Source organism: Drosophila willistoni (genome assembly GCF_018902025.1).
Source record: "Drosophila willistoni isolate 14030-0811.24 chromosome 2R unlocalized genomic scaffold, UCI_dwil_1.1 Seg167, whole genome shotgun sequence".
NCBI lineage: Eukaryota > Metazoa > Arthropoda > Insecta > Diptera > Drosophilidae > Drosophila > Drosophila willistoni.
Window position 1 is genome coordinate 18,037,102 of NW_025814050.1, and position 24,827 is coordinate 18,061,928.

Below are 24,827 nucleotides of genomic sequence, written 5' to 3' on the forward strand. Positions count from 1 at the left end.
AAATGCCACATTTGATATCAGATTTCTACAAGAAAGAATGCAGAAAAGACATTTTTGACAGGATGTTTCAAAAAATTTGAAATATTTGGCTTTTCCTGGTTAGAGCTTTAAAAATCTCCAAAATATTGATAACACATAGACGATAGAGCATTATGGGTTGATTTTTAAAATATTACATAAAAACCCAAATTTATATAAAAGTAAATTAATTTATATATAACTTTCTTTGGATATTGAGTCTTGAGTCGAACGTTTTCAATTAGTAACAGGGACGGAACCAGGAATCTTTCCGCTCTTTACCGAAATAGTAAACTTTAGACTCCTTACCAAAGTGGAATACCTGACTAGTTTTAACAGTTTTTTCATTATTTTGACTTATTCTACTATCCCCAACCCAAAAAGCTTTTATTAATTCTGTTTTAGTATGCATTTTTCTATTGAAACCGCTCCGAAATTTTGTTTCTAGATCTGTCCCTGATTAGTGTTCAAATGATTATTTATATCTCTACTTGAAATCTGATTGAGTTGAGTTAAGTCCCCCTTTCTACGCCCATAGACTTTACTTGGCTATTAGAAAAAATTTGTCTGGTCATGCTGATATCAACTATTCTACTATTTCTATTGTGGGAAATGTTTGATGCCAATAATAAACATATTTGTATGACGAATCCCACATACTTAATCCGCCAAGAGAATGTAACGGGTCACTTTCAGTTTTAAATAAAATATCTCAAGTTAGTTAATAATTAAAAACTTAAAAGTCATTCAAACGCCAAACTGGCCAACATCACTGTCATTTGATTGGTTTAATCGAAGAACTAGAAGTTTCTATAAACAAGAGTATGTTCGATTTCTAATCAACATGATGAAATTTAGTTTTTTAAACAAGAGTTATTTTTAAATCGTTTGTGTTTGGCATTATGTTATTGCCTTTTATCAGCTATGTATTAGATAATAATATACATAGATCAACAGACTATATATTCAAGATGGTAACTTTTCTTTTTTCTGTAAGAAATCTTGGTATTTGATTTGGTATTTCTTAAAAAAGGTTTTTTTAAATTTCACTAGTATCTTTCAACGAAATCATGTTGCTTTTGTAGAATCAAAACTTTGAAATAGTTCTGAAAAATGGCTATTGGTTGACTATATCCTTTAGTTTAAGACTATAAATTCTAAATGGTTTTTACAGTATCTTTAAAATAACTATTAATTGTCAAGGGATTGGAAGTCTTATTGCCTTTTACTTTAAAGAGTGAAAAATCGGTATTAAAAAATCTCTGGAATTTTTATTTATAACTCTTTTGTTTTGACTGTTAAAAAAAGATTTCTTTAGTGTATACAAACTTCGGCTTAACCAAAATCTTTACCATGGCGCCTTCATAAACTCATATATTGTAGATAGCAAATAATTGTTTTACTAGACCTTCCACCACTTGTGTTAGGTTATTATCAATATAATTATTGATTTATTCTATTGATTTTCCCATAAAAGTTATTAAATTGAAATGAAATGTAGCGAATCGAAGGTAAGCAATGAATATGCTTTATAATCCACCCAGACATTTGGCTATAACTTGTAAGAAAGTGTTGTAATCAGCAATTGATTCCAACGTCTAAACTTTTATACAAGTGTTTAGAATTTGGAACCAACTTTCGATTACATTAGTTGCTTTTGGAAATTTGTTGAAATAGAAATTACATTGTGGACACATTTAAGCTCTCTGGTGGATTATCAAATTATTTTTTGACTTTCTTAGCGCCTAAAGGTATTGTTGATTTCGTTTTCTACATTTTTTGCTTCATTTAGTTGTAATTTCCAACTTTAGCGTTAACGAAATGGTATGGCCATTGGAATTCTGAAGTTCTCCAGCTAAATCTGCTGATAATACTTAGAACATGGTGGTTCATGAAATAACCATACAGACTACCTGCACGGCTTTTTTAGTTGCTCTTAAAATAAGCCTATTTTTAAAGATTGACCTTAAGCCGTCTAATATGCAAGGTTTGACTTTAACACAAGTCGTAATCTAGCCATTTATTCTTATTTTTAATTAAATGACTCTTGCTGAAAATCCAATAAACCAAATGTAAATGTATGAAATGTAAAACTATCGCAGTGTATTTTTTAAAATATTACTTTAAAAGGAGTCGAAAGTTTTAGACAAAAGACATTAAACATAGAAGACATTTGCGATTCGAATCTGTGGTCATTTATGAATCTTTAAATTAAAAGGAGAATAAGAAAAGACTTCGTAAATGATCATATTCATATTCTTCTGGATTAACAACGAGAGCTAAAAAGCCTTCAACTGAAATGAAATTTTAATATTTTTTCATAAATTCCCCAATCTTCAACCAAATAAAACTATATTCGTTTGGATATTATTTTCTTTTATACATATTTCGTTTATTGTTACGCATTTTGCTTTCATATTGAATTAATTTCTTTTGCGTTGCTTTTCTTATTAGTTTTTAATTCTTTTGTGATTGGTTTTTTTTATTATTATTATTTTTAGATTTTAACCTTTCATTTTACTTGCAATATTTGATGCTACAATTTATTACTATAGTATGTATATATATATTTAATTTCGACTTAGCGCTTTTACAAAAAGTTTATTATTTTCTTCATTATTTTTTTTATGGCGCAGATGCGACTTAAAATTTAAGTTTCTGTTGTTGTTGTTGTTTTTGTTGTTAATGTTGCGATTAATGTTTAATGTTTAAACTTAATTATGTTTTGCTTGCTCATTTTGCTTGATCAGTTCAATATTCTCCAAATATATAGCTAGATATATAACATATACTATATTAATTTATATATGTTGTTTTCGAAGTGGAAATCTTTTGTTTTTAATTTTTTTTTTTGGGCAATCCAATGCTTTGTTTTTCTTTTTGTATATCAAATATAAAATGCATATCAAATTGTTTGTGTTTTTTTTTTAGCTAGTTTTTAAGTTACAGATGATTCAAAGTTTATGGATTTAGGAAGATGATGGAGAAGGAGGGGGTAAATGGAGAGGGGGGGAGGCAACGAGCATAGTTTATATTGCATTAATAAATATGTAATTTTTCTTTTTGTTGTTGTTGTATTTTTTTTGCTTTTATTGTGTTTGTTTTTTAGGTTTTGTTGATTTTTTTTATGTTTTGTTTGTTGACTTATTTGTTAAATGTTAAATGCCAATATGGCCTTAATTTTGCATAAATATTTAATGGTTTTATTATTATTTATGTATGTATGTAGTTGTAGTTGTATATATGTATGTATATATAATTATGTATGTATGTATTGTATGTAGCTTATTATTGTTTATGGTGTTTACTTCTTCTCATTTTCATTCTACATTCTTTTGTTAATGCCAAATTGATTGTGATAAAGGATAAAAAAAACAGACAAACAAATAGAAACAACCAATATTTGCCAAATTAAAATCAAAGAGTTAACAAAATTTTTTTTTTTTAGTTCTAAACATAATAGGAGGCGACATTACAATAATAATAATAATAATAATTATGTTATTATTTAAAAAACAAATTTCTTGATTATTAATTTTTTATCTTCTTTCCTTTTTTGTTGTTGTTATAATACTTTTGGCATTTTATTTTTTACATATATAGATATATTTTTTTTCTCATTGAGGAGAAATGCAATAAAAATTTTCATTCTCTCACACAAAACCATAAAAAGAAAGAAAAAACTAAAAAAAAGAGTAAAATTATTTTTCAGTTAGAATTTGTTGAACAGTCTTTTAGCTGATTGATCAATCAATCCACAATCCTGATCGATCCTCAATCAATTCCATCTTCAAACATATTACGAGGCCTTGGCAAATTGTATAACTGAACTCAAACGCATCACTTTCGATGTTGAATCCGTGTTGTCGCTCGCCCCGCCAACTGTTGCTGCTCCGCCGCCTGTTGCCGTGGCAGAGACTTCAGTCACTTTGCCCTGGCTGGCATTGATGGTGTCCCCGTGATCCATGTCCTCGCCCTTGTTCATGTAGTGCTTACGTTTACGCAAAGGCAAAGTCATCACATTGCGATCGGCCATCATCAGGGAATCACTTTCCGGTGAGGAACTACGCTCAGGTGACTCAGTGCTCGATCGTAGACCTATGGCGGCCTCCACACGACGTACAATATCTTGATTCGGCAAGGCAGATCTGTAATGAAAGAAAGAACAAGAAATGGTTAATATATTTTTGAGAAAAACGAAACGAAACTGAAGAAAATTTTGTCTTTTCTTTATATGGAGAACTATAACATTAAAAACTTAATGCAAAATTTCAAGCTGTTTGAAAGTCATTCTTCAATAGAAATGCAGAAAATTTCATAAACTAAAGGAAATCTCAGATGAAACCGACAACTATTAGAAACCTGAAGTCTATAATCTCTGTTAACGAACATGTTTTATTATTCATATTCATATTTTATTATTCATAGCATACTTTAAGGAACTAAATAAACAACAAAATGGTTAAAATATTGTCAATTTATTTTATGCTTAACTAAATCGTGATTCTAATACAAATTCAAATGTTCTGGGATAAAACAAATCATTTGTAACCTTTAAACTACAAATCAAATATAATTTGATTAATTTGGTATAAAGTGTATAATTAAAAAGAAGTCATATGGTCTATATTAGGATAGGCCTGGACGATCTTAGTTATAATTTACTTCTCCCCCGTTCTTGAATTTCAAAAATCTCTTTAATGCTTGATAGCATACTTTTGGGAACTAAATAATGATAATTTACCTCACTAAATGCTAAAATATTGATGGTAATTGAAATGCTTAAAACATAGCATAGTTTAGGGAACTAAATAAATAACAAAATGGTTATAATTTTGTCAATTTATTTAATGACTAACGAAATCTTGATTCTAATACTAATGAAAAATTTCGCGATAATGACTTATATTTGATTGATTTTATGGCCATATATTGATCTATAATTGATAGCATACTTTAGGGAACTAAAAAATTCAATTTTTGTGAAATCTATCTATAATTATATTATTCGTAACTAAAAATCTATCAAACAGGTGGAATATTTATAACAACCTAGATGTATTCGTTCCCTAATATGGTGATCTATAAACTTTTTCTAGCTGATTTGATTTCCAAGTTATGTTTTACTTACTCATATTTCGGCACTGGGGCATAACCCTTGTGTAGTCCATGACGGGCCAGATCTCCTCTTTTGAAGTGCTCAATCAATTCGTTGGCCTCATGGGTATCATCATAGTTGGCGGCCAGTTCACTGACATGCAAAGTTGGTTGCTGTTGTTGATGTTGCTGTGGTTGATGTTGCTGAGGCGCCACCAATTGTTGTTGCATGGGAGGTGAAGGTGGACTAATGGCTGCATGTCCACCACGGCATAATTGCATCATTTGCAAGGCGGCCACATGAACATCATCGATTTTATCATCCTCATCTTCAGCTTCTTCAGTGTGATAACGAGCTATACTGGCGGCCTCGAGGAGAGCAGGATTAATGGTTGCAGATGCAGAGGATGGTTCCTGATAGTAGACCATTTGCGGCGGCGGAGGAGAGGACATTTGGTGTTGTTGGTGCTGTTGTTGCTGCTGCTGTTGCATGCTCAGATCTGTGGGTAAATCGTCATCCGCATAGTTGCTATGTGGTGGTTGGGCACTCGATACACCGCTATCCCGACTATGAGCATCGGTATCCAATTGTGGAGGCTGATAGGAAGAAATTGTCGAGGGCGGTGGCGAAGCCTGACTGCTGCTCAGAGGCGAATACGTTGAGCTTGCCGAGCTGGGCGATAGAGGACCACCAATATTGGCGGCAGCAGCGGCGGCGGCAGCGGCAATGGCTGCTGCTTTGGCTCCTCTGGGCTGACGTGGTTGACGCGGCTTCTTGGCCACCATCGCCGGTGGTGAACTGGGTGGTGAATTGTTACTACTATCCGATGTGCTGGTGATGGCTTGCGATGAGCCCGACACCGAACCAGATGATCCGCTCGCCCCACCTCCATTGGCCGATGCAGCTGCCGCTTCTGCCTCATCGTCGGGTATCTCATTGGCATGTCCCTTGATGTGGGCTTCCATTTCCTTTTTATTCTTGAATGTCTCATCGCAAATGGTGCATTTGTAGCACTTGGCGCCATAATGCTGGACACGATGCAATTTCAAGACATGATTGTAGCCAAAATCACGGAAACAAATGTCACAATGATACGGCTTCTCACCCGTATGGGTGCGAGAGTGTACCTTCAATTGTTTCGAGCAGGTAAATCCTTTGCCGCAGCCCTGCTCGGGGCATTTGTAGGGCTTCTCGCCGGTGTGGGTTCGCATATGGATCACCAATTGGCCGGATTGAATAAAAGTCTTTTCGCACACGGAACACTTGTGTGGTCGTTCACCCGTATGTATACGCATATGGCGATGCAATTTCCCGGAATGCTCGAAAGCACGTCCACAGACATCACATTTATAGGGTCGCTCCTTGGTATGGATGCGACGATGGACTTGCAGATTCTCCTTAACGCTGAACAATTTATGACAGAATTCACATTCGAAGGGACGTTCACCCGTATGGGTGCGATAGTGACGGATCTGCAATTGAAAGAAGAAGACATTAGTTAACTTTTACAGACATTTATGTTGGTTGTTGTCGAAAAAAGATTTATTTTTTTCTTTATTTGTCGGAAAAAACTTCAGAAAAACAAGACAATTAAAACTCTCTGCAAGTTCTATTCGAAAGTTCTTGATGGTAACAGATCTATAGAAGTGAAATAAGGTAATTTGCTACCTAAAATATGCAATAGACGGTCGAAGAATTCTATATTTTTAAACTATTAAAAAGCTTTTGCGAATTCCCTTTGGGTTATCTTTGCAAATTTTATACATAGACAATTAATGAAGCCAGAAAAGTTATATCATGTTTTATTTGTATAACTCTTGCATACTTTATGGAGCAAAAGTTTACTATTTCTACTTCTCTAGATACCTACGATACCCAAGTACTGCAAAATTTAAAATGTAGAAAGTTTTATACTTGGCTTCTCTACAATCTGTTATACTTTAAGGATCCGTTTAGATAAATGTTGCTGGGAAATATTGATTGATTGACACTAAATCTATATTCCAACGGATTTTCTGTCTTGATTGTCTAACAGTCTTTCCATTTGGATTCATTAATAAACTTACCAGTCTAGCGGGAACCGCAAAAGTCTTTAGACACACACTGCACTGATAGGGATCAGAACCGGCTGCCACATTGGCCAATGGCTTAATAATGGGACTCTTTGGTATGCCCAATGGCAGACCTGCCTCATTCAGTTCAATTGGCGGCGATGCGGAGTTCGTCGATGATGATAGATTCATGCTACCTCCAACTCCTCCGCCATTGGCATCTCGTGACATTTCGGCGTTCTTGGCATGCGATTTTGTATGGGAAGTGTGCGCCGATTTGCTGCCAAATGTCATGCCACATTGTTCGCATTTGAATTGTGGCTTATTGGGATTGGGTTTGCGTGTGGCCACCACTTTGGCTCCCGTTGTTGTAGGTGTTGGTGTTGTTGTTGCTGCTGGGGATGCAACAGTTGCTGCTGTTGCCGATGTTGCTGCTGGTAATGATGGTAAACGCAATTGCCCATAGGATATATTATGCTCCTGTTTGATCCTTTGCGTCGCTGTTGTTGTTGTAATACTCTCATGCTGGGCCAACTGATAGCCAGCTAGATGCTGTTGTTGCTGGTGGTGAAGTTGTTGCTGCTGCTGCTGTTGTTGCTGTTGCTGTTGCAACTGCATTTGCCGCTGTTGCGGCGTCTGCAATAGCTCATAGTGCTCCTGCTGTCCGCTGGGGGGCACTCCAATACTTTGTGTTACCGTCAATGGCGGCGGCACTTGCAGACAGAATTGCGTTTGACTTGGTTGCTCTGTTTTTATGAGCAATTGATTAGCAGGATAATAAACCATATTGGTTGTCGATGAATCTGCAATAGATAAAGACATTTTCGATTAGGAATTTTAAATCGTTTTGACAGTAAACTACTGGATGTTGTGGTTATTACAGTTAAATTGAGTAGAAAGGTACTTAGATATAAATGTCAGTTCCTATTTAGTTATGAGTTACTGAGGGTTACAGAAAGTGTCCCAATGTGGTTTAAAACAATGCCGAAACCTTAATTCAAGTGGCCAAAAACCAAAAACTGTTTCTGTAAATACTTAATGTATATAAAGTATTATATATATATATTATATAATGTAACAATAACAGAAAGAACATTGATATTTCTTTAGCAGTGTGTAAAATTATGACGTCTTGTCCAAATAAATTCAACAAAAAACTATTTATAATCTCTAGAACTAAGGTATTACGAGTTCTTCTTTAATTGAAATAGCATATTATGTGAAAAATATTTTTAAAAAAACATCAAAAATATCAGATTAATAAAGCTTTTATTTTTTTTTTTTTTGTTTACCATAAAATTAAAATCTATCCAGACTTGGAAAATGATTAAAAAATATAAATATAAAACATGGCACATTAATTAAATAATATCAAATTTAGCAAGTGTTAAAGACTAAAATAAAAAATAAATGTTTTCCACGTTATAAATGTATTTATTACGACCAAATGTCAATTAATAACTTAACTTTCTTTTAATACCTTAATTAATATACTTCTTAAAATATAATATCTAATGAACAGACTTGTAAAGAACAAAATAAACAAATTTACAAATAACTATTTTGGCCTAAAAATAAATATATATATTTCTGTTAAATTTAAGAAGTTCTACCCTTTGTTAAGACTTTTGAATGACATAAATATATTGGCCTAAAAATAAATATATTCTTTGTTTATGTTTTTTAAAGACTTTTTAATGACTAAAACGGACTAATTATTTTAGTCGCCTTTTCATAAGTATCTAATATAATTTATGATGAAATGACATAAATCTAAGTTTCAATTCCTAATATATTCCATTTGAATGTTTCTAAATTTGATTTAGTACCCCTTTTGATAACATCATATGTAACTATCGAAGCATAACTATCTGTTGGATAGGGGTTAACGTTTTTGCCACCCCAACGGAAACAAAAGTTAAGCTAAAGAATATTGGAAACCTGAACAACCTGCATTACGAGTTTTTCTTTTGAAAAATCTAAGCAACACAACATACAAAAGTCCACCTTATTTTGGGTGGTTGGGAAAAGCCCTCCCAAAGAGAGTGGAAAACTCTTTTTGTGGTGTGGGAACCACCACCAACCCATGGCTAATACTATTACGCACTTTCTGTTATTGCCGGCCCAAAAAAAGTTGAGAGAGAGTGTGAGGGAGAGAAGAAAATTTCCCAAATATTTTTGTTTGAAAATACTCCAAAGCTTTTCCCAACCGGCATTTCTCTCTCTCTCTTTTTCTTGTTCTTGTTTATTGTTATTAATATGAATGAAACATCCCCACATTACCCCGCCCCATCATACGAAAAATTGCGTATACCAAAACAAAATGGCGTCCACATTTGGTTGGGGTCACCACCAAAGAAAAACACCGCTTGCAATTGTATTTAGAAAAGTTTTCTTTTACCTTTACCATTTGTGGTTGTTGCCGTTGTCGTTTTCTTGGCAACATTTTTCGCTGTGACTTTGGTTTTGGTTATATCCACTAATTCGGTTCCCGATTTGGAGAGAACATCTTTTAACCAAGTTTGCTTGGTACTCCAAGTTTTGGTATCATTTTTACTTTCAGTCATTGTTTTCGTTTGATTATAATTTTAATTGGATTGAGAGATCTTGGTTTGTTTTTCTTTGTAAAATTTTATCCAAAAAATTGCCTTCTACTGCACAAGGAAAGATTTTGAGCAGGGACGACTTTGTAAAAATCAGACTATATGTATTTGAATTTTCAGTTGAGGTTTTTTGTTTATTATTGTTTCAGTCCTTTGATTTTTTTTTTTGTTTTTTATTTTGTAGCGGCAGTCTTAATATAGTTAATTATTATTTTATTATTAAGTATTACATATTGTAGTTTAAAATTTTATAAAATAGTTTTTTTGTTTATGTTGACGTTGTTGATTTTTCAGTTGTTTGCTGTTTATTTAAACAAGAATTTTCATTTTGTTTGCTGTTCATTTAAACAAGAATTTTCATTTGGCTGGTTATTTTCTCCTTAAGCAAACTTTTTTTTATAATTTTGATGACTTTTTTTAAATCTTTTGTTTGTTGTGCAGCATAATTTGAAACATAGATTGATGTATGCTGATTATGATGATGATGATGATGATGATGCTGGTGATGATTATGATGATTGTGGTGGTAATGATGACCGCCTTGACCTGTATTTTTATTCATACGCATTTTTCTGAACGATCTCAAGATATCGTTCATTGAGAAATCGGTCATTTTTATATACACACGCACGCACACACACACACACACAACACCTATAAAAATGTTCTTCCGGGGTCAAATTTTCCTCTTTTTTTTCGGGGGGGTTCACATTGCCGCTATTCGATGTTGTTGCTTTGATAGTGCACCGGAGACTGGTGGGTGAGTTGACGAAAAAATAAAGGAAACCAAAATCAAAATAACAAAAAAAAAAAAAAAACAACCACCAATTGATCTCAAAAATTTCCCCTCTCTCGCAACGTTGCTTGGAAAACTTGCGGGGGAAAAAAGGGAAATATGTTTGAGTGGTTTTTCCTTAATGAGTGAGTTTAATTTGGAGTGAGTGAGTTTCTCTCTCTCTTTCCCAAACTTCATTTCACCTCCCCCTCCAAATCTGATAAGATAATTTCTTCTTTTTTTTTTTTGGCTAGATTCATTTGATGATTCATTTTATGAAATAAATCAAAATTTCTTATCATCCATAAACTTTTAGTTTATTCCTGATTAGGTCAGCATGACTAGTAGGTCTGGCTATATATTTAAATATAGCACGATCTGCTAACTATCTTTAATAATTGGAACAATTTTAGCTTGAATTTCAACAGTTATCTAAAATGATAAAATTAATATCAATATTTTTTTTAAATTTCAGTTTATGTGGGCCTAACACAATATTCTTTTGATGGGCCTCAATACCAAGAATATTTCAACTGATTAGACAATAATTTCCACCCATATGGTTCATCTGTATTGCTTCAAAATCATATACAAATGCTTTAATTTATTTTCATTTATTTTGTCGGGTTTTTTTTTCATTTTTTGTTGATTGTTAAAGGCAAGTTCAAAAAACTTTTTCAGTTTCTTTCAGTACGTTAAACTAGCGCAAAAGTTCATTAACATTCGACACAAAAAACTATTTCATGTGTGTGTGTGTGTGTGTTTTTGTGTCTCTATCTCTTCTCTTTCATTCTCCAAAAAAAAAAATTACAACAAAAAAATAAATAAAAATAAAAAAGTTTTTTTTTTTGGCTTGTTGAGGTAAAGAGACACACACACACACACACACACACAGAAAACTATTCATCTATTATGAGGTTAGGAGGGGGGAAGAAACTCATGCCCATGAGTTGGCTCGGTCAATGATCGTCAAAAAGAGAGAGAGAGAGAGAGAGAGAGAGAAAGACAGACCAGACCGACAATGATAGAGAGGGATAGACCCAACGAGCGGTAAAAGCACTTCCCCCACTCACACACACATTTCATATATTGACCGAGTCGAGAGATATACCGTTATATTGTTGGGATAGCTCTGAAATGGAGCGCATCCAATAAGAATGGAAAAACTGGTCTCTTACCAAGAGAAAGAGAGAGAGAGAGAGGAAGAGATATTTGATCTCGGTTCGGCTAGATCAGTAAAGTTACACCAAAAATTCAATGAACTTTTAGCTACTGTTAATGAAAAATCTTTCAAAGAGCTTCTATTCAGTGTGAGTTCTTATGAAAATTTAAGAATTTTCCCAATTAGGTGTCATACCAATTGTGAAATTTAGCATTTTTTGTCCTTCTCTTATTAGATAGTTAAGAGAAGTTAAGAATGGTTAGGCTTAATTTAAGAATAGTTCGTTAACATTTTACAAAGAAGAAACTGTTCTTTAAGCTTAAGGTATTCCTTTAAGGTATTCCACCTTCTAAACTAAATAACCATCTATCTAATTGATTTGAGCCCAATTTTCTTAAATATTCTGACTCGAAATTCGTCAAATAAAATATTCTGACTCGAAATTCTTCATATCTAAAAATATTTCGTATCAGAAAGTTAGAGTATTCAGTATTTCAGTACATAGTATTACAAATCTTTAAAAATCTGTTCTCTTCTTGATTATTTGGCATTAATTTTAATATTATTTTGACCTCAAAGAAATATCCTAAATTTTTTAAATTATTTTTTTTTTCAAACGCTCTATTCTTGATACATATGTACATATGTACATATTAATTAACAAGGCAATGATTAAAAAAAGATCTTGATATTAGCAACAAATTTGTGTTTTGTGACTTTCAGCTACTAATTTGGCCCTAACTATGGCAGTAGTGATGAAACTTTCCAAATTTGGCTTAAATTCTGAAACATAACTTTTCAAAAAATTGTGTAATTTAGCTTAAATATAACGTAATATGTGTTAAATACTTCAAATTTATTAAATCAGTACAGTTTTTTATTTAAATTCTCAAAAACCTTTCATAATTTCAGTGCCAAATCCTTCAAAAATGTTTTTTATTCTACAAATTTAATAGTTTTCCATTAATCTATAAAGAACTAGCCAATCTCTTATCCAAGTCCAATTTTTCCATAGCTTGAGTGGGTGTAAAATTAAAATGTACATCAGGATCCGCAAGTGGATTTAGCCAACTCTATAACTAACTCTAACTCTGTCCTTAAAAATAAAAGAAATATTTAAATTTTGTTGTCTCTTTTCGTTTCCTTAATTGCATTTGTCCAGATGAAATACTAAAACTACAATAGATATGTTTGTATTTCAAGCAATTTATTATGTGCCTTAAAAATCACGCTGAGCCCTAACACTTAAGAACCTATGTAAATTTATGTGTGTGTGTGTGTGTGTGTATAGACGAGCTTGTGTACCTCTCTTCATGAACAGCAAACACCTAGATATGGTTTGCTTTTATTTTTTTTCTTCTTCTTCTGTGTAGGGTCAATGAACATTTAAATATAAGCAAATTGTAAGCTTTTTTGTTTATGTATTTATTTCTGGTTATTTTGTCTGCGTCGCGTATCCATTACAACGAACGAAGCTGAAACACGAAGCGATGGGGAAAAAAAGTCAACGAACAACCAAAAATCATGCGATAAGATAGATTAAACGGAATGCTAAACCAACAAGGCAAAGGGGTAAGGAAAACTACTCAATGAAATTTAAAATAGGTGTGTTTAAGTGTGTGGGTGTGTGTGTGTGTGTACAGGTTGGGGAAGTGTTCTTTTGACTGAATGCCAAAACTATCTTTAAGAAACACAAAACAGAATAAAAATGCTGACGTTAGTTGTGATAAGATATCAATTATTTGATTTGTTAGGCACAACACGGTTAGTATTAAGTGGGAAATTCACTATTGCGATTACTTTTTATTTGTTTTTTTTTTTTTTTTTCATTCAATGACTTTCACAAATACAATATACATACATATGTAGATAAGTTAGTACAAAGTCAGAAGGCTGGGCCATATTTGGACTATGGGTGGAAAATAGCAAATTGGTTTCAATAAAATCTCATAAAATTCTCATTTATAACAGAAATTGTTTATTGTAGCAATGATTCTTAAAATATTTAATGCTGAGCTCATCATGTGATTAGTGTCTTTATTAAGTTGTTAGTAAACCGTTAGTTAACTAGTTAGTTAGTTCAATGCGAAGTATTTTTTCTAAAGTAAAAGTTTCTTTAGAATCATTTTAGATTCAAAGTTGTTTAAAGGTAAAATTTGTGAGAAGTTAGATAAAGTCCTTTAGGAGAAGAGTCACATGAACTAATAGTCAAAAATGTCTTTACGTAATACGTAATGTTAAAAGTTTCGATCTAATTAATTATTTAATGAAGAAAGACAAGTTTTTTAATGTTTATACTGATTAATTTATAATAGTTGATGAAATTTTATTAATAAGTTAGTTTACTATATATAAATAAAAACTTTTTTGGCAAGTCTTAGTTCTAAAACATCATTCCCTAAATTTACCTTTAGTTGGGTTATTTAATATTTGCTGAGTTTTCATGAAAATTCGAAATAATCAAGACTACGAAGTTTCTTAGGTAATGACAAGGTAAATAAATGAATGTATATAAAACCATATACATATACATTTGTACATACATGTATATATATGTATTTATATTGCGAAGGTCTAGACACGAAGTCTAAAACGTATGCGTAAACGTTGACGTCGACGTCAGCGTTGACGTAGACGCAGGCACGCACATTTTGCGTGGTTAGAACGGAACACAAAAAAATGTATGTATAAAAAAATGTATATGTATGTGTGTGTGTATTTTTCAAGCGGTTGGCCTAGGTCATCTCAGGCAAAAGCCAGCCGAACGAGACGTTAGACGAGAACTGTAAGAACTTGGCGAGTAAATACACACATACATAAGGGTAGCGAACTGTTCTGCGGAGGGGATGAAGGCGGGAGAGGTGAAGAGGGAGAGGACAGGGATTGCGGTTGTGTAGTGGGGTAGAAACTATGAGCGCGTGTGCAAATTGAAATAATGACAATAACAGCATGACATGACAAATACGTCAAATACACGATCCCCTCCCCCTCCCACATATACACAAATAAATGTGGCGTAATTTGCTTTAAATGACGTTAATTTTCGCTGTGTTTAATTTTAAGAATATTTTAAAGGGTTTTCACTTTTGCAAAATGGCGGCCAATACCTTCCCTTTCGTTTGACACTTAAAAAACACAAGCTCCTGCCTGCCCCGCCCCACCCATCGACTTCCACCTCACTCAACAGACGCCCACAATTTGGCCTGCAACAACAACAACAGCAACATGATTATCATCATCATCATGTGCTTTGCTGTGCTTTGCTTACTCATTGCACATACTATGTAAAAGTTAGACAGAGATACATACATATGTATATAGCGAGCTAAAGAGAGGGTGAGAGCAAACACAAAGTCAGAACAAACGAGAGAGTGAGTAAGAGGGAGAGCGAGTCAGACACAGCACGCGCATTGCTTGGCTGCGATGTCGAAAACTCTGGCACGTCCTCCTTATGGCCGAGCCATACAAATTGTTATTTTGTGGGCAAGTTGAAAATGCTTGCACGCCCTCCACGTGTAGTTCAAGTTCAAGATACAAAACGAACAACGACAAAACGAGCGCAATATGCACGAGGGTAGCCGAGACATTGAGAGTGTGAGTGTGAGTGCGCCGCAGTAGCAGCAACAGCAGCAGCAGCAAGCAGAACGCAGTTGACGTTGACGTTGCAGTTGACTGCTAGGCAGCGCTGCATTTTTCATAGACTCCATTGTGTATCCATGCGTATGTGTGTGAGTTTGAACTTGCCTTTCTCTGTTTTTGTGTGGGTGTGAGTTTTTGCAAAATTTTATATTGCATACTTATTTTTCCTTCTACAATAATTGCAATCTATTTTCTCTTTTTTTTATTATATGTGAACCTATTTCAAAAAGCATTTAAGTAAAAATAAATTGTGCATAAATTGGCAAAAAATACTGCGCTCAGCAGCAGCAACACCAGGCTATATAAACAGCCAGAAGAAACAACGATAAAGCGTACCGAGGCAACCTCATTCCAATTTCATATACAGAAGGTTCAACGAACTTCATGCTCAAAAGAGACGAAAAGAAACCAAAAGAAAAGAAAATACAAAAAAAAAGCTCGCTCAACGTTGAAAGAAATCCACAAAACAAACTCCGAAGAGGCCGAAAATTTCTTTCCAGAGAAAAGAAGGGAAAAGATGCGGCGCGGGGGTAAAAGATCGACAACGACGACAACAACAGCAACCACAGTCAATATATAAAATTTTGTGAAAACCTCAAAAAAAAGAAAAAAAAAAACAACAAATACTATATGTACATACGATTCCAGCAAGGGAGTGAGTTGAACAGCAATGCACAAGTGTTTAATACCCTTTATTCACTGAGGTGAAAGGGTATATAGAGTGATTTAATCAAATATAACAACTAATAACGCTTAAAAAGCAAATTTTGATAAGATTTCATAATCGTACAGTTCTACATAACCATTCCTAACAGTTCGCAACGCCAGTTGGCGCCACTGTGCCTACTATTTATAGAGTATCTCCAATTAGTCGCCTTGACTTGAAAGTTTTTTCCCTTGGTTGCATACGTGCCGAAATTTCTTTCTTTCTTCTTTGTTCCTACACAGTGTAGAATGAGGTGAGGGGAAAGGAATGGTGCGGGGGGATTGAATGAAAGAGCAGGAACACACAGTGTTGCATTTACTTTAACAAAATTAAATAAGTACTCGCTTTACTTGTGTTTATTGCAAATTTTTAAAAATAATCATTCTCATTTATGACTGATGGCTGACTGTTCAAGAGTGAAAGAGATAGAGAAAGGGAGCTTGAACTGAATATTTTTGGTGAATTATTTGCGTACTCTTTTTGTCTCTCCAAGGGGATTGCCAAAGCCTTTTTTTGGGAAACAAGTTTGAATTTATGAAGATATGTGAAATTGGGGAGGCCGGAGTTTCCGGTAATGTAAATAACATTATGATTAAGCCCCCATCAACAAGTTTTTCAAAAAAAAAGGGGTGTGAAATTAGTTACTTGAACTTTATTTCCGCCATCTGCGATTAAGTCTGGAATATGCAAGGTTTTCAATTTCATATAATTAAGGAAACTTTTTCGAAATCCTTCAGATTTTATATAGATTGTATTTTATTCTTTTATTTCTTTTTCAATTTCACTTTAAAATTTTTGGAATTTCTTCAGGTTTTATATACATAGATTCTATATTATACTTTTTCAATTCCATTCTAGACTTTACTTTATGTCAAGACTTTACCTAATTTTTCCAGATTAATTGCATTCATTCATAACTTAATTATTCAAACTATTCACAATCTAAAAATTGTATTTCTAAATTATTCTATAAACTTTGCCTGTTTATTTCATTCAAATACAAAACTTAAAGTTTAATTATAGCTTCGTTTTTTTTTTCTTTTTGCAGCTATTTTTAAGTTTCTACATTTATTTAGATTTTGCATATTTGTTTCATGTATACAAAATGTATCTGTCAGATACAAGTATACATACATACATATACAAATGGATAATTTGCGGATACATAAATTGGGCAGAACTTGTTTGACAGGTTGTTTGAAGTCTTCTCCAAACGATCATTAGAATATGGTTATATAAACATACTAAACCATTTCGATTTCCTTCTACTGACCCAGCATAAGATTATTTGCAATATGCAACCACAAAAAATTATTTGAAATGTTAATTAATTGCTAGAAAGAGATGGCTAGCTAAACCTTGAACTTGAATTTTTTTTGTTCCTTTTTGTAGTGATTCGATTGGCCTTCAAATGAAGTTTATGTTCGGTACAGTGAACACAATTGGCTCGAACTCAAATTGAAAATTAAATGCGCATAACAAAACAGAAAGTGAGTGACAGAGAGAGTGAGGGAGAGAGAGAGAGGGAGAGCTTGCAGTATTGCAGTCGTTTCGTATACGTATTTCGTGTACAGCCAACGGACAGCGTCAAAAACTGCTGCTCTGCTGCAATCCTGTCCTTGAACTTGAGCAAATTTTTTGTGTTTTTTTTCTCTCCCCTCTCAGATGTTTTGTTGCTTTAATTTTTCTTTCCTTTTTGTTGTTTTTTTGTGTGAGTGTGTGTGCCTGTGTTTTGTTGAAGGACACACAAATACCCAAGCAGCTTCAAATGCGCAGCGCTGCAGCTGCAACACCAGAGAGAAAGGGAGAGATAGAGAGAGAGTGAGTGGAATGGAGTGTTGCACATGATTTTGCAAAGAGTTTGAAGGGTGCCACACAAAAAAAAACGTTGCAAAGATTGTACCTACCTATATGGCTTCAATATGGTCGATTTTGCCTCTATACAGATTACTAAAGAGACTGAGTTGATGTTGTTAAAGTCTAACTTTAGTATAGAGAGCTTAAAGAACCAGTTCTTAAAGTGTTTAGCCCTCAATTACATTTCTTCCAACATATAATGGTACTACAAAATTTATTTTTACCTAAGTTTTTCTTACTTTAAGCATTACATTTAGTTTTTTCTACTAGAAACCTAATGGAACTAGAGTAAGTCGATGATAAGTTTTAACTTGCAGTCTAATTTTTGTAGAATTATCTCAAAAGGTATCACAAAATTACATTATTAGACGGATTTTATGAGATTTTTTCAAATTATTGAATTTGAAATTTGAATTGTTTGAAAATATATTAATTTATTTGAAGGAATTTGTTAAAATGTGAACTTTAACTACAGAAAAGTTTAAGGATAATTTGGTAAAATAATTCTAGCTCTATTTGCACAGGCGAACTAGTTCTTTCTTTTGAAATAAACGTTAAATATTACTAGTATTTCTCTATATGGAAATACAGAGATGGTTATATTTAAAAAATTTGAATTTCATAGAAGTTCCTTCAGTAAAAGTTTAAGATTAATCTGTTTTTCATAATAATATACATTGCCAAATTAAATTCTAGCTTTATAAACATTCAAGAACTAGTTCTTTGTTTCAGATTAATGTGAGAAAACTATTTATTATTAATTTAGCTATTGTTCTCTTTAATTGTTCTTAAAATCAACTTGAATCAATAACTAATCATTGAGTTATTAGATGTGTAGAACTTTATTGTATCCGACTATAGAGAAATTTAACTTCTCGTAAGATTTTTGTAGTTGTGTGTTTAAGAACTAACCAGTTTCTTGTTTTTATAGTAAAGAACTGGTTCTTTGTTTTAGAATAACCTTAAAGTTTGAATTAGTTTGAAATTTTCTAAGAACTATTTGTAATTTTTCTTGTTTTAGTTCCCTTTTTAAATGATTTTTTAGCAACTAATTCTCATCTTCCTTGTTTTAGTTCCCTTTTTTAATTACCTAGGAAACTAGTTGTTTAATTTAACCATAAAGCTTGAAAGCTTGTTGTATTCCACAAAAGATGAAGCTCTTAGAAGCCTTTAAATATATTCATCCTTAACTTGAGCTTTAAATTTAGTTAGTTTAAGTAATTTCTATAAAACTTAAAATTTTTGTACATTTATTTCCTGATTCATTACTTATTTGAATTTCATTTGTTTAGTTAATAATTTCAAAATCACTAAACTGATGTCATAAGTTTCTGTCTTGTCATAAATAATTTTGCTGATATGTACAAGTGTGTGTGCGTGTGTGTGTGTGTTTATATAGTTTTAGAATTCTGCGTAATTCATTTTAATTATTATTTTACTTAGAATACATCAAAGAGCAACATAATATTTCACCATAGTGACTACGACAACACGAAATCATGATTCAAATTCAAATTCATCGATCGAATGTCCGAAGATCGAGTCATTTCGTTTAGCCAGAATCAGCGCAGCAATTAGAACAAAGAAGAACAACAACAACAACATCATTTGGCGAGGGGAAATACAACAGAAATAGCTTAAAAACAATTTGTTAACCAAGGTCAACACAATCTTTTATATATAAGTATATAATATATACAAACATGAATATTTTTTTTGTATTTAAGTATAAGCATTATTTCATGAGAGGGAGAATTGCTATAACTGATAAACAAACGGCAAAAAAAAAAACGAACTTTAAAGAATGCCAAAACAACAACAACAAAAATTAAATATGGCGGATCTGCCAAAGATTGTTGTAGTGGAAGGGTGAGGGCGGTTTGCCAAAGAGCGCGGGGTTGACGGGGGGTGTTGCGTTTCAAGATATACACAAAAAATTTTTATTTTGGCAGAATACACACACAAACACACACCGATACATATATACAATAGAAGCTTTACGCATGTCTGCGAACCGGCTTTTTATGAATTTTATTTTGTTGCTGCGTTAGAATTTGTATCTTTGTGTATGTATCTGACAGATACCCCCGTCAGATATTTGCCTCTGCCTATATCTCTGCTTCGCTGCTGCCAACGACGCTGTTGCGGCTGCTTCTGCTGCCGGTTTGATGTGGTGTTGTTGGTTCGTTTCAATATGAAATTTAATGGGGTAGGCAAAGGGTCGTCATCGTCGTCGACGTTGTCATCGCCAAAAAGACACCAAAAACCTCTTTTCCGTTCATTTCATTTCGGCTCAACCGCCCACGAGTTTGCCATGTGACTCTTTACCCATTGATAAGCGATGGGCTTATGAATTAGCCATTTCTAATTAAAGCTTTCAAAAACTTATCAATCTATTCTTCTATCAATGGCATTTTGTTACGGTTCACATTCGTTTCACTTTTATGCCACATACTCAATGAAATTTGATCATTGTCCCAATGTATGTACGGTTTTTCTACTTTTACGACATGACCAAACCAATAGCCAAACACTTGAAACCAATGACTCTGTTACTGTGAGAGGGCTCTATAAATAAATATTGGCTAGTATAAATAATGCTATGCGTAGTAGTAATTTAAAACCAGTAAGCCAAATGGTTTAGGGTTTAGAATTGAACAAAGAGAAAGAGAAGAGATGGGGGGGGGCAGAAAGAGACTCTATTTGCCTAATATAAAGCTAAATTTGATCAAGATTGTTAGTTAATGAAATGTCTATAAAATATTGTTTAAAAACTGTCTTTTAAATTTCAATAAAATAAATAACCAGACATAAAATAAATATCCATATAATATTCTTTAAAAACTGTCTTTAAAATCATTAATAAATAACTTAACTTATGTTTTAAGCCAAAAAGTATTTAAACATTGACAAAAGATAGTAAAGAAAAATGATTTAAAAAGTCTATACCTTTAAAAATAAAAGAAAACATTCAAATTTTGGATAATACAAATGAAGTTTGACAGTTTTTTAATAATCAAGTGATGAAAAAATGCAAAAACTTTAGATTTTTGTAGGCTAGAACACCTTTTCAAAGCTATTATGTGAAAATGGACAACATTGCCCTGTGAAAATGGGCAACAATGCATGCGATTTAAACAGAAAATTCAAAATAAAGCTGGAATTTGGCAAATCAATAATGTTTTTAAGTATTTTCATTAAGAAAGTCAAGTCACTTCCTTGAATGATAATTGATAACAATGAAAAACATATATAGGAAGAGAGTTTTTTTTCGTTTTTTGTATTTATTATCACGCCACATTTGGCTATCAAGCATTTAAATCATTCATGCTCTTTTTTCGCCTCAATTAATATCCGTTATTGAATATTTAATCAGGGGGCCACCCATTCATAAAAAGCAAGCCAAACAAGTCTCTCTGTCTCTGTTGTCTGCTTTTTGTGTCTCTTGGGTGTAAAAAAGTATCTGCTGATTGATAAGAATTGAACCAACACCCACGATAAATCGTTCAACAGGTGGAACGTGAATGAACGCAGCTACACAAAATCAACAAATGACGCCAAAATCGAACTTTGTGGCGAAAAATATTCGCGATAACAGGACTTATATGTGTAATCTTTTGTTTTGTAATCGATTTTTTTTTGCATTTTACTTTCTTTAACGCACATCGACAACAATTTCCTGTGCCTATAAAAATATTTTTGAAAGAAATATCAATTTCCAAAGATTAGCCCAATTTATTGTGTGTGTGTTTGATTTGTTGGTAGCTTTTTCTGTTGACGCTGGTACTGACCTTCAGGCACCAAATTTAGCAACCCACGATAAAGGGAACATTGAAAGTAATGAAAGAATTTTTGTATACACAATGTTTGTTATCAATATATGTGGAGACATTAGACATTTTCGATTTCCTTAATATTTATGTCGCATTCCATTGTATCATGATAGACTATAAGTCTATAAGTCTATGCCTGGATCCTGATTTGATTACCATTTCACTTTCTAATGTCATTCTAATGTGACTCATTGTGATTGCAATAATAAAATATAAATGATTCATAGTTGAGCGAGGAAACCCCTATAAACAAAAAACAAAACTCACACACATCTAATCTTGAAAAACGAAATTTTTGATTACCTAGAACACAAGAACCATCCATATAAAGTATGTTATATCTATCTGACTCTTTAAATGTTTATATGTAATTTGAATGGTCACGATGAGTCAAAAGGGTGATTCTCAAGAGTCTTCGGGTGAGTCACAAGGAATTACAAAAGTGCGAACAGGTGTTTAAGTGAGTTCCCTAGTTCGAAGAAATGTTAAGAAGGCGCCACTTCCACACATCGATTGCTTTCAAGGTAAATAGGCCAATTACAGGTGGGGAAATTCTTCCTCCCCCTATCATATACTTTGTGCAAATATTTCAATTTCAAGGTTTAACAGCAAAGACATCGAATTGATTGAATCAAATTGATATCAAGTATACGACATGTTGGCCACGCAAAATGATAGCAAGTGCTAAAATCGATGAATTATTGTTTTGGAAATGGTCTTCAGTTATATAAAATGAATACATAATAATATTAATATATATAAAGACAATTGAAAATCAAAGAAATTCTATCAAGAAAAAGAAAGTTATCTACAGTATTTTTATTGAATAATTGAATATTATGCATTTTTTAAGTATGTATGAGTTATATTGTGGAAAACTTTCAAAGTATTTAAGTTTTTATAGACAATTTTTGACATTTTTTTAATAAACTTTTGCATTTTGTGGCATATTTACATATGAATATGTATTTTTAACTATAGAAAAACAATAACCAATAAATTTTATAGCAATAACTCAAGTTTTTTCTAATAAAACAACATACTAAACTGTTAGTTATAGTTGGAATCTAACTTGTATGAACCAATTCTGTCTAATAATGAGAATGTTTAAGTTCTAAATCAAAGTTAGTGTATATTATTTCTCAAATATTCTATTGAATCCAAAAACTGTGCTATATTTGACTTTAATCTAAAAAAATTCATTAATATTTATATATTATTTCCCGAATATTCTTTTGAATTAACAAATATAGCAGCATTTGACTTTAATCTAGAATTTTTAAGACTGTATAGTCTTTGTGACTCATCCATGTATTTTAAACATAGATTATTTTAAAAATAAAATATACATAATTGAAATTATACAAATACGAAACTACGAAATGGAATGGAAAATACGTATTTTTAGTTAAGTTTTTAGTATTTTATAGTATCTTCTTTTTAAAATAAATTTGGTTTTTTAATTTTAGAAAAATGTTACAAATTATAAAATTTTTTAAATAAAATTATTTAAAAACAATTTTAATTTTTTTAAAATGTATAAATATTAAAAAAACTATTCAAACTCACCATAAAATGTTGGAAAAATTATAGAAAATCCACAAAAAGTTGAATGTTGAACGTTTTTTTAATCCTCTGAATGTGTTGCAAATAAAGTTTTCACCAAAATCATCAGATAGATGACAACACTTGAACACTAAATTGTGGGGGGAGGGGATTGTTTGGTGGGGGGTTGATTTGTTTCTTTATTCTTTACTGGTTTTTATTTTGAAATGTGCGAGCCGTTAGACCGTTCTCGTCCACACACGCGTATCGACCAGCGGCAAGTGTTTCTAGACGAACAATTTTTATGAAACAATTTAGAACTTTTTGTCAACTGTCGAACTGTCGTTTTTTTCTTTTTAGCGAGCGCGCGAGCGTATATGTATGTATGTGTGTATTAAAAAAAAGGTAATCGCGTAATTATTATATATTTTTTGCGGGTCCGCTCAATACGTCTGCACTTGACGTTGACCAATTACAAAATATACACCCGATTTGCGGTATATTTCGTTCTCGCCAAAAGTCGTCTAATGATAATACAATCCACTCGTGAGTCCGTTAGAACAGAGAGCACAAACGCACACACACACAGACAGAATGGGGTCTCGATCGTTGTGGGAGTGAGTCGAACAACTGCTGCTGCTGTTGCTGCTTGAGTGTGAGTGTGATTGTGTGAGAGAATAGAAGCTTCGTTCGGGTTAGCTTTCGGCTCGGCTGTGGTTTGTAACGATTACGCTGACAATTTTTTGTGTTGTGGCTCTAATGATTTGCCTACACGAATAACAACAACAATAATGCTTTTGATGTATTTGTTGTTGTTGCTGTTGTTGTTATTGTTTTTCTCTTTATATTTCAAGTTTAAATAATTTACTTTGAAATTTCCGTATGAACGAGGTTCTTGTCTATTTTGTTTGCGTGTGTATTTGTATAAGTTACTTATTATCTGCTGAGCAACTATGATTGTTGTTTTTGTTGTTGTTGTTGTTGCTGTGCACATTCACACGCCACTATAAACAATATTGACCTAGGTTATATATACATATATATATATCTATATATAGTATATGCTAATGGCATATAAGCAAAATGTATTACCTAAATATATTGTGAAGAGAATTTATTCAGGTTTTTGCTTTTTATACATTTTTTGTATGTTTATTTTCCACTTGATATCAGTCTCTAAGTTATTAATTTTCACGCACACTCACACATTTACACAATTGCGAAAACTTAAAAAAATTTGATTTAAAAATTGCACTTTTTATTTTTGTTCTTTTTACTAAGTTATAAATTGTAGTTACTTTTTATTTTCGTTTTTTGTTTCTGTTTTTGTAAGGCAAAAGAGATCAGTTAATGTATTTTTGTTTATTTAAATCGAAAGCTTGGCTAATACTATATAGAATTTATTTAATTATTCTTATTATTTCTTGTTAATTCTTCTTTTATATCAAATTCTCTTGAAACAGAGAATAGACAGAGAGAGACGTGTTGTTGACGCGTTGCCAGCTCGCTGAGAAATACGAGCAGAGCAGAAGCAGCACAA

At 32.6% G+C, this 24,827-nt stretch overlaps 2 protein-coding genes across 2 annotated transcripts; both read right to left on the minus strand.

The window, feature by feature from the left end:
• Nucleotides 1–3,692: 3,692 nt before the first annotated feature.
• On the minus strand, nucleotides 3,693–23,637 carry LOC6642629 (Krueppel homolog 1). The gene is made up of 4 exons (XM_023176048.2): nucleotides 23,312–23,637; nucleotides 7,183–7,970; nucleotides 5,150–6,588; nucleotides 3,693–4,166 (listed from the first exon to the last, which is right to left on the minus strand). The coding sequence occupies exons 2-4, from the start codon at nucleotides 7,951–7,953 to the stop codon at nucleotides 3,818–3,820; spliced, it is 2,559 nt and encodes an 852-aa protein (XP_023031816.1). The 5' UTR covers nucleotides 7,954–7,970; nucleotides 23,312–23,637; the 3' UTR covers nucleotides 3,693–3,817.
• LOC111518659 (lysine-specific demethylase 7B) lies at nucleotides 10,114–10,552 on the minus strand. Its single transcript, XM_023176049.2, has one exon. It carries the CDS (start codon nucleotides 10,381–10,383, stop codon nucleotides 10,114–10,116), a length of 270 nt encoding a protein of 89 aa, XP_023031817.1. The 5' UTR covers nucleotides 10,384–10,552.
• Nucleotides 23,638–24,827: the final 1,190 nt, after the last annotated feature.